At 43.8% G+C, this 18429-nt stretch overlaps 1 protein-coding gene across 2 annotated transcripts in view; it reads right to left on the bottom strand.

Annotated features, from left to right (window-relative positions):
* Positions 1-18429, bottom strand: part of SNTG1 (syntrophin gamma 1) — a 241805-nt gene that overhangs the window by 22635 nt on the left and 200741 nt on the right. For both annotated transcript variants that reach the window (XM_015416347.1, XM_015416348.1), the window contains exon 15: positions 7138-7230. In XM_015416347.1, the coding sequence (XP_015271833.1) occupies positions 7138-7230 (93 nt within the window). The remainder of the gene's footprint in view (positions 1-7137; positions 7231-18429) is intronic.

Raw genomic sequence — 18429 nt, 5'->3', positions numbered from 1 at the left:
TAGGGATGCTCAGTATTTCTGTATACAGTTGTAGGGGCTTTATTGTAATGTGCTTCCAAAGATTTAGTGTGGATGGATGCCCCTTTAAAACAACCCACCCATATTTACTTGGAGGTGTCCTGTGCGACTCTGCAAGACTACTTGCCCATTGTGGTGTTTCATTGCTCCCTTCAAGCTGTGGAGCCCTGTGAGCAAAGATTCTACTTCGTGAGCTCCTGGCATGAAAGCTGTGAACGAGCAATTTGGCTACTACTGCATAAATGAGTTTGCTCTGGAGCCATCCTTCCTGAGCTAAGACAAAAATGTGTGAGCCGGAGGCTAAAAAACTGTGAGCTAGCCCACACTAACTCAGCTTAGAGGGAACTTTGAGTGGCCACTTTTTGTCGACTCTGCTTTCGGTGTTGTGTGCTTGAAACAGCTGAGCTGGGTAGGAAGGATGACTGTTGCGGGCCTCTGAAAACTGCCCCCCCGCCCAATTAACTTGTGAAAGCCACTGCCACAAGATGTGGGTGGGAAGTTGGGGGTGGGGGAACCCGTAGAGATGAAATATATTGTTAACTTAATCAAGCTTGCGTTCAGGGACACTGAACCTCTTAATATGAAATGCTGTTGAGAGAATGGGGGAGGGCAAACAGCTCTTTGAGCTTCCAGAGGCCTCTGGAAGGCTGCAGTTCGGAACAGAATGCTAGCTGCTAGCTAAGAACCTTGAATCTGGTCCAGCGAGGCCATACATATTGATGCTCTCTAGTGCGTGTCTAAAATTAAAAACAACAACATACAAACCTGACTTACCCAAACTTTCCAAGGAGATGCAAGGCAACTGTTCACATTAGTGTTTGTCATGATTTAATTTTATGGATACTTTGGACATATAGAGAAGATGAACGAAAGGAGACAAAACAAGTATACAAGATGACTGTGGATGGGAGAGTTGGAAGGGGTCGACCTCAGCGAACGTACCTCAATCAGATTGAGGACATTTTTTAGCAAAGGCCAGTTTAGGAGTACCCTAATTAAGTTAATAACGATGTACCTACCTATATAGTTTAAGTTTAAAAAAATTGGCTCTCAAAATAAATTTCAATCGTTGTACTGTTGATATTTGGCTCTCTTGACTAATGAGTTTGCCCACCACTGATCTAGGCTAAGCTTATAATTTAGGAAAAGGTCAGGCATTTTACTTTATAATTTGTTGGGGAATGTCATGTGGATTCATAAACTTACTACTAATTATTCACAGAGAGGTGGCCTTTTAAAAAATGGCTCAAGGTCAGCCCAGGAACTTTTTCTGATACTGGATTTGAACTTAGCCTTCTTAGACTGACACTGAATGTAATTTCAATTGAACCAACCTTGGATGTCAGCAAAATAACAACAACAACAACAAATAAAATTCAGGAATCTCTAAATATTATCTATGAAACATAAATTTTAACCCCATTAATTCAGGATTGCATTCTTTGAGGAAATAGATTTAAATTGTAAACCTTGTCTTGAGCATTTGTTAAACTTTATTTTTCCTTTAGCAAAGGTGGCTTCCCCCTCCCCATCAAGCTCATGTTTGGTTACATGCTGTATTGGTGTCCCTTGAAGACAGCTGAAATGCCACGGTCATTGAACAGCATACAAAATTCCAAAAATAATGTCTGAAGCTTTGCCTGATTTTTTATAAAACCATTCCTTCTCAGAAACAGTAAATGATGGATTTATGTAGAAATAAACACATATTTGCTCCTTGAACACACATGCTCTCAGTTTATCAAAATGGAAGGTCAGAAAAAGAACACAGTATTGCTGTTGTGCCAACAGAAAGAACAATACAGAATCTCGGCCTGATCATATACCCAAGACATTAAAACAAAAGACAACTGAAATTGAACCTGGCTTCAGGTTACACTTTCCCTGTGGAATCTGTTATTTTCTTTCCTATTTTTCAAGATTTATTAATTTTGTCAGCAAAACAAAATAGGTTATTTATATTGATGTCAATCATTCTATTTCACTGGAAAAAATTGTTGTGAGAAAAATGTTGAGCTGCCTCATCATCATATTCTCAGATGTGATTAAAAGGTTGTTGCCAGACTATTTGTGGGCAGCTCCTACAGCTACAGGAAACTAATGTCTGCATGTCATTCGGTTAAAACAGTGAGAGATACAAGAAATGGGCTATTATATGCATGCCAGCCAGGAAGCACAATTAACAATGGTATGTTGACATATGGGATGAAGGGATATTTCAAGGTGAATATAATGTGGGTGGATCCTTTCTGATCTGGTTTTAGGCCTGGTTATGTCACTGAAACAGCCTTGGTTGCCCTTGAAGTTGACTCGTGTCAGGAGATGGACAGAGGAAGTACTACTGTGTTGATTTTCCTGGGCCTCTCAGCAGCTTTCAATATTATTGATCATGGTATCCTTTTGGACCTCCTTTCCAGGCTGGTACTGAGAGGTACCATTTTACAGTAGATCTAGTCCTACTTGGAGGACAGGTTGCAGAAAGTGGTTCTGGGGAACTGCTGCTCAGCCCCTTGGCATTTGGTCTGTGGGGCCCTGTAAGGTTCCATCTTGCCCCCTGTCCTGACAAGACAGAAGTGCTATTGGTGAGTGGAAGATCTGACCAAGGATTTAGGTCAGGGGTGTCAAACGTGTGGCCCGTGGGCTGCATCCAGCCTGCACAAGGTTCAAAACCGGCCCCCAAACAATTTCCTTCCCCTGCTTCCTTTTCCAATGCTGCTCCTGCAGCCACACCCTAGCTTGCTTTTCCCCCAGCTCTCTCAGTGGCTTTTTGCTTCCTGCCTCTTGCCTCCCCCCCCCACAGATAGCGAGAGCCTCATGGCTGCTTCATGCTGGAGAGATACAAATAGAAACCTGCCTACCTCCCCGTCCCTCCCTCCCTCCCTCCCTCTCTTCCCTCTCTCTCACACACACAGAGTTTCTGCTTTCTCCTCTTTTGGAGGGGAAGGGAGGAGGAAGAAAGAGAGAGAGAGAGAGAAAACAAAATTGGAGTCCCAGCTTTAAGACCAACAGTGTTTTATTCCAGGTATAAGATTTTGTGTGCAAGAACACAACTTTGGAAGGAGGGAGGGAGGGAGGGAGGGAGGGTGGGTGGATTCTTCTGATAAGAACAATGTTCATTGAGGAAATTATTTTGAATTATTCTAAAACATTGTGTGGGGTTTTTTTAATGATTGGATTTCTCTGTTCATATCTGCATTTATTTTCTTTCATAAAGACCCTGGTTAGGAATTAGAACACTTGAAGTGGTCCTTATATCCTGGAGAGTGGAGTGATTTCAGATGCCAAATGATAATGGCACACATTGGCAATGGGACAGGAAAACTACATCTCGGTTCAGTCCAGGAGGATGCATTGTCTTGAGTTTCATTATCAATTGCAATTCAGCAGTCTCTCTTTCTAATCTCCTTTTGAAATTCCTTTGTAAGAGCACTGCTACTCTTAGATCAGCAACTGAATGTTGTGGTTTCTAATGTCAGACTTATGTCCATCCTCCTGGACCGAATCCTCCTGGATGGTATTGAGACCTGGGTTTCCTGTCTCATTACCAATGCTGATATCTCACACCTAATCCAATCATACCTGCTATTGCCGTTTGGCATCTGAAATCATATTTATAAAGTTTATATGCCTGGCACCTCGTGTTATATTTTATAGCATGCGTGGCCCAGTCCAACAAAGTGACATTTATGTTAGATCTGGCCCTCATAACAAATGAGTTTGACACCTCTGATTTAGGGTGTCACCTGTTCTTGATGGGATCACACTCTACTTGAAGGAACAGGCCTGTAGTTTAGAGGCCTTCTCAGTTTTGGCACCAAAATCTGAATCTCTCTCCCTTAGGAAGACTCATCTGTCTCTTTCTGTTACCATTTTCTGTCAGTGGGTGAAGACTTTTTGTTTTATTTGGCATTCCTTCCTTCCCAATGAGAGCCAGCATGGTGCAGTGGTTAAGAGCAGTGGACTCTAACCTGGAGAACTGAGCTTGATTTTCCAGTCCTTCACATGAAGCCCACTGGGTGACTTTGGGCCAGTTGCAGTTCTCTCAGAAGTTTCTTATGCCAACCTACCTCACAGGGTGCCTGCTGTGGGAAGGGGAATGGAGAGTGATTGTAAGCTGCTTAAGGTAGAAAAAGGCAGGATAAATTCTTAATTTCTGTTTCTGTGTTTATATTTTAGCTCTGGTTTTAATGGCAGAAATGCAGGATATAGATTTTGTAAATTAATGAATGAACGAACAAGCAAACAAATGAATAAACAAATGAATGAATTACAGTATCATTTCTCAGTTGAATGTGGGGGCCTGCAATGTTCCATCTTGTCCCCTGTGTTGAAGCTTAATCCCAACAAGACAGAAGTGCTATTAGTGAGTGGAAGGTCTGACCCAGGATTTAGGGTGTCACCTGTTCTTGATGGGCTTACCCTCTACTTGAAGGAACAGATCTGTAATTTGGGGGCACTCTTGAATGTCAAGGCAAGGATGTAAGATCCAATGACTGGAGGCCACAATCCTTGACTGTGGTTCCTAAAGATGAGCTTTCAGAAAGACATTGAGAAAGTAAGGCTAATTTATAGTGAGTTGTCTCTGCACTGGAATGATTAGCACAGACTGAATTAAACATGGTTTAAAAAATGTTGCCAACAAAGTTAAAGTTGTTAGATAAATCCATTGCCATTTGAAGATTTTTAAAAATGAGCTATAGCATTATTGAAATTTAATAAACTTTAATGACACTGGAATTGATTAGTTCCGTACAGGGGTCGTTTCGTAGAAAAAGAGCTAGGGGAACTCATTAGCATAACTCATTAGCATATGCCACACCCCCTGACATCAGGGGCCCGGCGGTGGACCTGCAAGGCCAGCGGGAGTGCGAGGAAGCCCCGCCAAGGCCCTCCCTGGCCCCAGGCAGGCAGGGGTGGGGAGAGGCGGGGAGGAAGCAACTTACCCTCCCTCTTCTCCTGCCTCCTCCTGGCTGAATGAGGGCTGGAAGCGGGGTGGCCGGAAGCAGGGGGCGGGGCTTCGTTATGTGCCACGCCCCCCGTACCTCACCCGGGGGAACTGTGATCCCCCCGAAATGACCTCTGGTTCTGTAGTTATTTGAAGACACTGGAAATTTGTTGACCACAGTGATTAATTACAGATGTAATAACTAATGTGTACCATTAAAATATGTAAATAGCTATGAAGGGAACTGAGAACATGATTTCCAAGTAACTTATTGAATCTGATATATATCCTTAGCAGCATTTACTGTAACTACTGGGTTAAAGCCTTGATCTGGATAGCCTAGGGGAGCCCAATCTCGTCAGATCTCAGAAGCTAAGCAGGGTTGGTCCTGGCTAGTATTTGGATGGAAGACCACCAAGGAATACCATGGTCATGACACAGAGGCAGGCAATGGCAAACTACCTCTGAACATCTCTTGACTCAAAAACCTCATGGGATTGCCATAAATCACCTGTGACTTGATGACAACAACAACAACCAAGTTAAAGTGGAACATGCCAAAAGATTACAGTTGAACACCAAGAAGACAAAAGTAATGACTACTGAGGAATTATATAGCTTTAAGGCTGATGTTGAAGAAATTGAAATTATTTTAAGATTTTCTATTCCTTGGCTCAATCATCAACCAGAAGGGTGACTGCAACCAAGAAATCAGAGGGTATTGAGACTGGGAAAGGGCAGCCATGAAGGAGCTGGAAAAGATCTTTAAGTGTAAGGATGTGCTGCTGGAAACCAAGAACAAAATAATTCATACTACAGTATTCTCCATTACTATGTATGGGAGTGAAAGCTGGACAATGAAAAAAAGCTGACAGAAAGAGAGTTGATTCATTTGAAATGTGGTGTTGGAGGAGAGTTTTGGGTTCTAGAACAAATCAAGCCTGAACTCTCCCTTGAAGCTCAATTGACTGTGACTTTGATCACATTATGAGAAGACAAGAGTCACTGGAAAAGACAATAATGCTGAAAAGTTGGAGGCAGAAGAAAAAGACAAAGACCCAACCTGAGATGGACTGACTAAATAAAGGAAGCCACGGCCATCAGTTTGCAAGACCCAAGCAAGGTTGTAATTTATAGGGCGCTATGGGGTCATTAATTCACAGGGTCACCATAAGTCATATTTTATTCTCACAACAATACTATGACATAGGTTAGGCAGAGAGACAATGCCTGGGCTAAGGTGACCCAGCAACCTTCATGGCAGAGCAGGAATTTGAATATGGCTATCCCGGATCCTAGTCTAACACGCAAACCAATATACCACACTGGGCTGGATCCAGACTAAAGTTCTCCTCTGTGGAACAGAACTTTCCTGTCTCTTCCCTGCAGCCCACTGATATTCACAAAATGATGGGAAAAGCCCAGGAAAAGAACAAACATGACTATAACATACACCTAATACTACAGATACTCCAGCTCAAGACACAAGCACCAAAAGTGAGATTCTGCTGCTCCACCTGCCAGTGCAAGGACAATGCACCCCACACAGGAAAGGTCTTTGCCTTAAACTGTTCCTCCTTGCTTCCTGTATACAATCCCCTTTCCCTTCCACAGCAGACATCCTGTGAGCAGTGTTCCTTCTAAGCTGAGTTACTGTGAGCTAGCTTGCAGCTTTTTAGCCTCCAGCTCACACATTTTTGTCTTAGCTCAGGAAGGATGGCTCCATAGCAAACAAATTTATGCAGTAGCCAAGTCGCTTGCTCACAACTTTAATGCCAGTAGCTCACAATGTAGAATTTTTGCTCACAAACTCCATAGCTTAGAGGGAGCATTGCCTGTAAGGTAGGTGGGGTGAGAGAGCTCTTTCGAGAACTGCTCATGAGAGAACAGCTCTGAAATAACTTGTAACTGACTGAAGGTCAGCAGCTGCATGTGGAGAACTAGGGAATCAAGGAGGAAGAAAGTAGAGGAGTGTAGAAAATGAGCTGTCCTCTGCCTCGAGGTATAAAAATACAGGAATTTTAACAAATGCATAGGGAGTATTTGATAAAGGAAGAAAAGCTGCAGTAATGGACTTCAAAAGATTATTTAATTTTCAACTGAAAAATGTAATACTTTGAACTATTTGAACTAACGTACCCATACCACAAAGGGTTCACTTCTCATGGCTTTACCTTTGTTGCAGCATCGAAGCATACAAAGCCCATTCCAAAGTCAATAGTAAGCCCCATAAGATGACTCTCCAGCACACAGGCATATGTTTTGCACTAAGAAAAATGGGAAAAAACAGTATGTTAAGTAGTACTTTATTCAAGTACATACAACTCAAAAATATAGTTGCAGAGTGGGAGAAATACCTCAACAGGTCAACAAACCTGTGCAGTAAAATGGATTACACACATTCTTGACTTTTTCTAAATGACAAATTGAGAGATTCAAGCACAGATATCCTGTAGGTGTTATAATGGTAAATAGTAGATTTTGGGAACCCTGATTCAGACCAGGACCATGGCATGAGAGGGGTCTGAATCCTTCTCCCACACACTGTTTTCCTGAGTTGCCCTCTGGAGCTGTTATGTGTTCTGCAACACTAACATGGTCTCCCTTGCACATTGAGTGCAGCAATATTCAGATCACCAAAGTGGATGAGCAGGAGAAGTCATTTCTTTATTACCTTCCCATCCTGCAGCAGCCAGCCCCATCACAGCTTCTCAAACAGAAAAGGGAAGACAGGCTTCCCTCCTTTCTTACATGGCATTATCTCTGGTGAAGGAGCAGCAGCATTCCAAAGACAAGTAGGTGGGAATGGGGGAGAGGAGTTCTTTTCAGTCCTAGATGAAAATTGGAGCGGGAGAAGATCTAGAACTTGTATGCTTACCTTCATTTTTAAGATGAACAATATTTATTCAGTACTAGGAAAAAGGCCGGTTGTAGAAATAAATACAACGACTTCTAGAAAGAGGCTCTGGGTGGGTGCCACGGCCTTGGACACTCAGTGTCAATTTGCTGTGGTGACCTCAGCAGGGTATAATGACACTGAGTCCACCATTTTCTCCAGAGGAACTGATCTCTGCTACCTAAAGAACAGTTGTAAGTTTGAGTGATCTCCAGCCCTCACCTGGAGATTGGAAACGATGGTTCCCCAGAAGGGAATACTTGGTTTGGAGGGTGGAGTCTATGGCTTTGTACCTGTCCGAGGTCCCACGCCTCCTGAAACCTCACCCTCTCCAGGCTCCATCCCTCACATCTCCAGGAATTTCCCACCTGGAGTTGGCAACCCTATCTACTTCCCAGCCAATCATCAACCTACCTTTATTTCCCCCTCACTCTTCAGCTTTCCACCCCCACACACCTGCAGCCTCTCCTGTGCTCTGAAGCCCTGACTGCTACGTCACATTGGCTGTCATACGGGGGCCACCTCAGCAGCATATAAGGATACAGAGCCCACCATTTTCTCCAGGGGAACTGATCTCTGCCATCTGGAAAGCAGTTGTAATTCTGAGTGATCTCCAGCCCTCACCTGGAGATTGGACACATTTTACCTCAAAACAGCAAACTGTTTAGAATGTTAGAGGCAAAAGCCAATCAAGTTGCATATGCAAACGACCTCTGTGTTCTGAGGCAAAGGCCAATGAGGCTGCATATGCAAATAACCTCTGTGTTCTGACTGGCTATGGGGGAAGGAGAAGAACAGCAAACTGTTTAGAATGTTGGAGGCGAGACTCAAGCAATGCAGCCAGTGGATAGGGACAGATTCTGAGTGACACACCAGGGCGCCAACCAATTCCGGAGCGTGTGGAATGTTCTAGAGAAGTGCCACCATCATTCAGCTTTTATTTATAAGGGAGATATGTTTACCCTAATCCTCTGAGGAGTTCAGGGCAGAATATATGTTGCTCCCCACCCTTCCATTTTGTCCTCACAGCAGACCTGTGAGAGGCCTGAAAGAAAGTGATTGGACCAAGGTCACCCAGCAAGTTTTAAGGCAAGTAGGGATTTGAACTGTTTTAAGGCAAGTAGGGATTTGAACTGGGTCTTGCAAATTGTAGTCCAGCACTCTAATGACTACACGTCACTGTCTCTATATGTTGCTGACATTCATATTTCAGGTTTTGGAAGTTCAAATGTTGGCAGCATCATTCCTTAAGATACCCCTAGGTTTTCAAATCACACTATGTGGCAAAAGACACCTGCTGTAGTGTGAAGAGTAGGTCCACTGCAAGGAAATTGATGCAGCTCATCATATCTGGGTCACTGGGGTGACACTCTGTTATTTGCACAATAACCCTATGGTAGAAGCCAAATTTACCATAGTTTTTGCCCAATACCAGAGCATTGCTCTGACAGCCTGGATGTGATGACCTCACTTCTGGGTCACATCAGCAGTCATGTAGGCATGCCGCTGCACATCAGATGGGCCTCCCTGCTGCTCCCAGTAAGTCGCCCCTCTCCCCTCCGGTTGCCAGGAGGGGCCTGGCAACCCTAAGTGGTAAAGGTACCAGTTTTTCAAGATTATCACTGCAGTGACAGCCCACACCATTCCAGAAGGTGTTTAAGCCTCAAGAACAGCTGTTCAGGGGTGCAAGCCACTGCTGTGATCCAAAGGGCTGGGAAGTATATGTCCCCATGCAGATGTCTGAATCAAAGCCTTTGCCTTAAAGGAACCTGGAACTTTGTGGAAATGTATAATGATGAGAGCTCCTTTTGTATACAAATTCTGCATAGTGCTTCCTTTTTTACAGGTCAATGTAAGACAAAGAATAATTACATAAGACAAAGTATAATCATTTCATGGAATTATTAATAATCAAGAGTCAGGGAATGGAAAACTTTTAGGTTTCTGTGAATGTCCTGACTGGGTCCATTTTTGGCTTGCACCAAGCAAAATCTTCTGGAAATGAATTTTTAGATTTTTTAGATTTTTTCATACCTTAGACTTCAGGTCAATATGTCATAAGAACATAAGAAAAGCCAATGTTGGATCAGGCCAATGGCCCATCTAGTCCAACACTCTGTCACACAGTGGCCAAAAATACCAGGTGCCATCAGGAGGTCCAGCAGTGGGGCTAGGACACTAAGCCCTCCCACTGTTGCCCCCCCCAAGCACCAAGATTACAGTGCATCACCTGCCCCAGCCTGTGAGTTCCTATCTATATCTTGTGGCTAATAGCCACTGATGGACCTCTGTTCCTTATGTTTATCCAGGTCCCTCTTGAAGCTGTGCATGCTTGTAGCCGCCACCACCTTCTGTGGCAGTGAATTCCATGCGTTAATCACTCTTTGGGTGAAGAAGTACTTCGTTTTATCTGTTCTAACCCAACCACGCAGCAATTTCATGGAGTGCCCACAAGTTCTTGTACTGTGAGAAAGGGAGTGTCATTATTTTTAAAACTTCTTTTCAAATAATTGATCAAAGTACGGGTATTTAAAATGTGTTACATCACAAAAACTGCAGAATTTAGAATGACAAATTATCCAACTTCCATTTCAGCAAGCAGTTACTAACACAGTTACTAAAATAACTGATTCCTGATAAGTGTTTCTCATTCTAAAGGACTTCCTCTTTTTACATTTTTATACCTACCCCATGTGACATTTTGTTCTGTGTTATTAAACACTGGGATTCAATTAGTGACACATTTCATTATCAAATCACTCCTTGCCGAAATGTTGGTTTCTGGTTCATAATGGAAAACATAAACATCTAATATTGCATTGTATTTTCCTTTCAAATATTACTGTCAAAATATGAGACATTGTACTGCTTGAAAAGGCCATCCTTTTCACATGGGAGAGGTATGTGAAAGTTTAATACTTTTTGATTAAAATCAGGGACAAAAATCTCTCAAACCCTATAAGGCTGAAGATCCAAACTAGATGTTACATTTGTTAAAGGATCAAATCCAAGTCCCCCAGCTGTGGGGGCTGTCTGGTTATTGCCCCCACAGCCGGAATAACGAGACAGACAACAGTTTGGATCAAAACAAGGGCCACTTTATTAACTATATACAATTTATTAACAACAACCGGCAAGGGAGCACTTCCTAGGTAGCGGAACAGACAAGGCAGGTGTCAGGCTGACCAGCCTCCTTGTCTGATATGTGGGTGAGGCACCAACCCCGGTCTTGGGCCATTAATCTGGCTTGCGACCAGCAGCCCAGCCACAGGTAGCCTCCCGGGAGCGCCTACCCCCGAAACCTTACAGCCTGCAGAGAGGAGCTTACCCAAGAGGCCCCCAGAGGGGATCTTCATTCACCACCCAGGGCCTTAATAACCCGCAGGCCGTTCCTGAAGACCCCCCAGTTCCCAAAACACGGGACGGCTTAAGGTGCTCACCATTTCTGCTTCTCTGCCCTATTCTGCCAAAGTGACCAACCTATTTAAACAGCCACACCCCTACCCGTTGTTCCATTGCTCCAGTGTAAGGTAGGCGAAAACACTACCACCCCATTGCCAATCGTGGGTAATAGCGAAAAATTCCTACCTGGCCCCCCATGGGCGACCAGCCTCAGCCTACACTAGAAAAAACAGGGCGGGCGGGTGAGCATGAAGCAGCAACTGGCTTGGGGTGGGAGCAGAGCCGAGCCTGGCCAGAGTAACGAGACAGACAATAGTTTGGATCAAAACAAGGGCCACTTTATTAACTATATACAATTTATTAACAGCAACCGGCAAGGGAGCACTTCCGATGAGCACGAAGCAGCAACTGGCTTGGGGTGGGAGCAGAGCTGAGCCTGGCCAGGCTAGCTCCGCCCACCCCACGTCCCAGCGCTCTGTGCTGGGACGCTGTTGTCGTCCCGTCTTCCCTGCGGCGGCAAACCAGCCCCCGGCCACCATTGCCTTCGGTGGAGACCGGGAGCTCCCAAAACAGAAGGGAGGTCGTCTGAACTGGGCCCTATGATGTAGGAGGATGAAGTGCTCCTCTGTTCCTATCTCTGACTTTTCCCAACCAGAAACGGTGCTGGGGGGAGTTATTTCCCCCTTTTGGCTGCTCTACATGCAAACAATAGTGCACATGGAGCACCTGAATATGGAAAGTTATTTCCCCCAGTAGTGTATTCAAAGCTGCCTTGAATGCATGATATGTTGTGAGGCAGCTTTGAATACACTACATTCCCAGTGCTGTTTCAGGTCTGGAAAAGGCCCAGACGGGAAGGCCCATCCCCCCCCCCTCATCATAGTTCCCAGCTCAATCAGGCTCTCCTTTACTTTTAAACAGATAGTCCCTGCAGCTGATGTGTGGTTGCGGGGAAAGAGATTAGAAGCTGGGAAACCTGGACGTGGCTCTTTAAAAAATGAAATATCTAGGTTGCCTCTAGCAAGATGCAGCAGAAAAATACCTTGCAGAATTTTTTTATAAGCAATCAGTATTTAAATAGAAACAGCTAGAGAGAAATAATCAGTAATGCATTCATAGCCTGTAGAGCTGGTCTACCAATTAAAAATAAATACTGGCATTTCAATTTGTTTGCTGAGAAACAAAATGTATACTTTTTTCAGCTTGCCCGAACTATTTCTACTGAAAACTGTGGAGATATGCAAGAGTTACTTACCTGGAAGATTTAGTTTAGGGGTGTGCATTAGATTTACCCAAACACACACACACCCAACCAAAATTTTTTGCCTTTCTGGGTTTTTTTAAGTCTAGAAGAAATTAGAGTTTCTTTTTGGCTACAGGTATAGCTGAGCCCAAATAAAAACCAATATTATCTTTAAATGTTTTTCACTTGCTGAGTTGCACTGCTGCAGCAGCGACAGCACGGCTTGGAGAAGGCATTTAAAGAGACTGTTGTGCTACGAGTTGGCAAGTGAACCGAGAAGGCATTTAAAGAGACTGTTTAAATGGCTTCTGAGTTCACTCACCAAGTCCTGCCACTGCCGTGATGGTGGCAGCACAGCTTGGAAAAGGCATTTAAACAGACCCTCTTTAAATGCCTTCTCCTAACCACATGGCAGCAGTGGTAGTGCAATTTGGCGAGTGAACTGAGTAAGCATTTAAAGACACTGCAGTCTCTTTAAATGCCCTCTTCCCCTCCCTTGAAAGTAATGGAGGATGGGGGCACCTTTTTGGGGGGCCCATAGAATTGGATGCCCTCCTCCAATCTTTTTAAAACTGGGGGGGGGGGTGAGGAGAGGCACCAGCAGCTATGCTGCAAATTTGGAGCATCTACAGCTCCCCCAGAGCCCCAAATCAATTTTCCATTATACACTCTGGGGATCATGCAGCCAGAAAAAAATGGGTTTTCCAAATATTTCCCAGATCTGAATACCATATCTGTACTGGGATTCAGGAATATAGGGAAATAACAATATTTTTCAGGTTCAATATACCTGAACCTGAAAAATAATAGGTTTTTTTTGCACACCCCTAATTTAGTTATTTAGTGCAGTCACAAATATGAGAATGAACCTATGCCAACTACATGCAGAAGCTTTCAGAAATATCTGGAAGACTGGGAACTCTTAACCATCCACTGACCATTTCACAGTTCTTACTTATAAAATCAACTCTGGAGGAGAATGCCCTCCTAACATTATTTCACTACATTCTGTGACTTTTTTTGTTTCATTTGGCATTCCCTCAATGATAGTTCATTCCTAAACAATGTTTTAATTGCTGTTTTTATGTATTTTAGCTTTTTATTGTTTTAATAAGGTGTGATTGGGGGGTTGGTTTTAATGGTTTCAAACAATGATTTTATCAATTATGTTTTAAATCATTAGCTGCCTTGATGGTCTTTGTAAGGCCAGAATGGTGGGATACAAATTTTGTAAATAAAAAATAATAATTCTGCATTTGGCATGGGTTTGTTGTCCTGTTATTTCTCTATTATAAATATATGGCTTTGTCTCTGTGAGCATAATTCTGAAGCCTTTTCTATTTTGGCTGGGAGAGCTCACACTAATAAAACACCGCTATCCTTTAACTGGTAGTGTAGAGATACATGCAAGTCCCAAAATACATGCAAGAATGTGGCAAAGTTTGGTGGAGTGGTTAAGATAGACTACTGCAATGCTCTCTACATGGGGCTGCCTTTGTCACAAATCCAGAAGCTGCAGCTGGTGCAAATGCTGCAGCCAGGCTTTTGATGGGCCTCCCTAGGCGGGAGCACATCCAGCCTGTGCTGAAAGCGCTGCACTGGCTGCCAATAGCGTACCGGATTCGCTTCAGAGTGCTGGTTCTAACCTTTAAAGCCCTATATGGCTGGGGTCCGACTTACCTAAGGGACCGCCTTTCCCTATATGTTCCCCAACGGGCACTACGGTCGGGGATGCAACATCTCCTGGTGACCTCAGGCTCCAAGGAGGCCAGGTTTGCTGCTACCAGGGCCAGGGCCTTTTCGGTGGCGGCTCCTACCTGGTGGAATGAGCTCCCGGAGGAGATCCGGGCCCTGTGGGACCTTGCACAGTTCCATAGGGCCTGCAAGATGGAGCTCTTTCGCCAGGCTTTTGAGTTGGAGCTGCCACTACTTTTACCATCACTACCTTTACCATCATTACCAACTGGCACTCTGAGGAGTGAACAACAGCGCTGCATGGAGCTGACACCACTGAACTGTGAGTACCGTCTTTAAGATGCCATCTTTTTATTGAAGACTGATTGAAACATCTAGAGCACTTGATCGTTTTTATGTTGTTTTTAACCTATTTTATGAATTGGCATGTGCCCTATTTGTGAGCCGCCCTGAGCCTGCTTGCAGGGCGGGCGGGCTATAAATCGAAACAATAAATAAATAAATAAATATAAGTGCATGGACTCTAATCTGGGAGAACCGGGTTTTATTCCCTACTCCTCTACTTGCAGCTGCTGGATGACCGTCAATCCATACTTCTGTCAGAGCTGTTCCCTCAAGGACAGTTCTCTCAGAGCTCTCTCAGCCCCACCTACCTCACAGGGTGTCTGTTGTGGGGAGGGGAAGGGAAAGGAGTTCGTAAGCCGCTCTGAGACTCCGAGTGAAGGGCGGGGGATAAATTCAATCTCCTCTCTTCTTCTTCTTCTTCAAAGAAAAATAGCATTCTTTTGGAGACAGCTGTGATATGTGAAGTGGCATTGAACAGCCATGCACTCAAGACAGAGTGTTATAGTGTCACAACAGAGCAAGGGGGCCGGGCAGAGAGGGAGAGTTTACAGTTTAGTCCATGAGTCAAAGCCAGAAAGATCAAAAACAAGCAGAGCCAGCGTCCCAATACACAAAGCCAAGCTGTAGTCAGAGCGTTACCAAGGGTCAGAGTCCAGAGAAGCGAGTGTCGAATGTCAGGGTATAGAACCGAGGATCAAGATCCAGAGAGTCGTCAAAACGCGGACTGGATTCAGGAACCGGGAAGTCAGTCAGTACAGGATCTCAGGAACAGCGTCAGTGGTGCAGAGCTTCTGGTCCGAAGGACTAGTTTGCCAGCACGATTTGCCATCAGTCAGTGACCTGTTCAAATAGCGTGCTGGGTCATTAACTCATTAGCACTGCCTTGTGAAGTCCTTGATTCTGTTAGAACTCTGGGCTCATTGTTCTCCGATCGCGCAAGCGTGCCTCCTTGCATCTGGTTGCCAAGTCCCGGTGTCTCTGATTCCTTAGCTGGTCGACAGGTGGCGGAGAATCGGGTGGCGTACTGCTGGGGCCCGGCACTGCCTGATCGGCTTCAGGTGCAAGCTGTCCTGGGGTTTGGTATTCATCCTCTCCGGCACTTAGGTTTGGCTAGGACTCTCGTGCCTCTGATGATGTTAGGCACAGAGTCCTCCGTTTCAGAGCTCCCAGGTGCCGGATCAGGGGCAGGCATGACATATAGCCTTCACCAACCCACACGAATGGGTTGTGTAAGGATGCTGACCAATCCTTCCTGGAGCCTGAGAGACCAATACAAAGTAGTATTGGGTGCCTAGCAGACCAAAACCCAAGAAAAGTCACATTCAAGGAATATAAGGAATGCACAGATGTTTGGCATCAGAAACAAGTGTAAATATAGTGTTGTGCAACATGAGGACTGAGAGACAGTATCTGGTAGGGGGTCCTGGTCAGGGCATCAGACACCCTAACCTTGTGAAACTTCATGAATGGAGGGGGCATAGGTTAGAACCATAGTTCTCTCTAAGCTGCACTAGGGGGTGCTGGCACAATTTTTTTTTAGCAGGCAGTGCAGGGATTTCTGTTTTAGACCATGAGTCATTTCCCCCTCCATTGGAAGGGGGCACCTCCTTCTGGAGCCCATAGAATTGGACACCCTGGTCCAATCTTTTTGAAAAGTGGAGGAGGGTTTAAGGAGAGGCACCAGAGCCCCAGATACCCCCAGATCAAGTCTCGATTATTAGCCTATTGGGACCATTGATGATAATTGTCCCCATAGGCTACAATGGAGCTGGGGGGGGAATTCTTTGCACACCCCTATTATGCTTTTCAGTATGACCTGAAAGCTGCCTTGAGTCACATGGAAAAGTGAGATATAAATATTTGAATAAATAAGTAATTTGGGCAGGTTGATAACATTTAAGCAACTTCCTGTTTGTTAGGTTAGGCAGGCTTCTGACAGTGATTGTTCCTCCTCTGCTATGTTGTTGTTCAGTTGCACAGTCGAGTCCGACTCTTCGCGACCCCATGGACCAGCTCCCACCAGGCCCTCCTGTCTTCCGCCATCCTCTGAAGTTTGCTCTGTCCCCAACCTTGGAGAAAAGAGGCAAGCCATCGAAGAGCAAGCCCCTGTATCCCCACGTCAGAGAGACCCACAGCTGGGTCTTCACACTATAGGGAAGAAGGCATCTGAGACTACACTAATTTCCAGAAATTCAGAGTCAGAAGAATGTTCTGAGAAAAATGCAGGGCTGAGACCACAAGAATGATGTGCCTTAGCTCTGTCTCAGAAAGAGAGAGAGAGAGAGAAAGAAAGAAAGAAAGAGAGAGAGAGAGAGAGAGAGAGAGAGAGAGAGAGAAAGAAAGAAAGAAAGAAAGAAAGAAAGAAAGAAAGAAAGAAAGAAAGAAAGAAAGAAAGAAAGAATCTGGACATCCCTTGAAGGGTGGAATAAACACCAAAAATACAAATTCTATCATGGTGGCATGTATAAATAGGTAAAAATACCAGAAAATGCAGGTGTGGAAGCCCCAAAAGCTATCTTAGTAAAATAAGTACTGACTAAAGACTAAGAAATGCAAAAGGAAATTCAGTCAGTAAAATAAAAAGGGTTGCCCTGGAAAAGATCAACAACCAACCATCAACAGAGCAGGGGACACAATATATCAGCCTCACATGGGCCACCTTAATTGCTGTGCATTTTATAAAACATAATCGAAGTATAATCGAAGGGGAATGCTGGAATTCTACCACTGGGAGCTTCCATCCACAGTGGCAGAGGGACTGTCTGCGGAAACTCTAGAGAGGTCAATGAAGAAGACAGCTAAACAAAAGTTTGAAGACATAATTAGATGATCTGGACCTGAACATAGGCCGTTTCAGGCACCCTCCTTGACACACAAGAATAATTTGAAATAGCATCTGTCCCGGGGGTAGTACTGAACTGAATAATCTAATTAATGGGAAGCAGGCAATCTCCCTTCAGAGGGGAGGTGGGGGAAGATCTTGTGTCTGATCCCACAAAGTGACATAGATGTGAAAAGAATGTAGGAACCTCTGAGTCAGCCCTGGATTAACCATTAAACAAAATTAGGATGTGCTTAGGGCACCAAGGGAAGGGGGGCACCTTGAAGATGAAATATTTTTCTCAGTCACTCCTATTATGGCTATTCATAAGAAATAATAGGCAGTAGAACCACTAGCACCAAGAAAGCGGAGGTAGCAGGGGCAACTATGCAACACGACAGGCTGGATGCCTGTTTCTGTTAAGTATAGATTTGTTATGCCACATTAGTTTTGAGGACTTGATCAAAGACTTTTCAATTTAAAAAATTAGGAGAATTTTTCTTAAAGTATAAATAAAGTTATAACTAGGCAACAAGAAGCATTATTTTGCATCTTTTGATTCATGTACATTGAAATTAAAGGTTAGAAAGCAATGAAATAGATGTTTTGCTTCATACAAATAATGCTATTTCTCCATTAGAACACCTTTTTAAAAAATTGCCCACCAACATCCATTTCTGTAGAAAGAGGATTTTCAAAATTGAAAAGTATGCTCTCAAGATCACATAATTTCAGTAGATATAATATCAGATATATTTTGCCTTATACTCTTTGGGAGGGTGATTCAAAATAGTTTTCAATAAATTTCTGTATTTGCATTTTCCCCTTATAACAATTTTATTATTAAAAAGTGTTGAAAATCTGCATTTTTTCCTGTTGCCATCATTAAAAGCAAATAATTTGCTTATATTGCTTACTGCTATTTGGTGTTAAATAAATTTAGTAAAAAGTTTATATTTAATATAGTTGTGGGGTTTGGATTGGAAGAAAACTAAATTTTTAATCTCTTATTTTACCTTCACTGCTTATTGAGTCTTAATGTCAGAAGGGTAGAGGGGCTGTGT

This window comes from Gekko japonicus, unplaced genomic scaffold (assembly GCF_001447785.1).
Source record: "Gekko japonicus isolate JY-2015 unplaced genomic scaffold, Gekko_japonicus_V1.1 scaffold1025, whole genome shotgun sequence".
NCBI lineage: Eukaryota > Metazoa > Chordata > Lepidosauria > Squamata > Gekkonidae > Gekko > Gekko japonicus.
The sequence above is the reverse complement of the archived record's forward strand: the minus strand, read 5'-3'. Positions and strand labels throughout refer to the sequence as shown.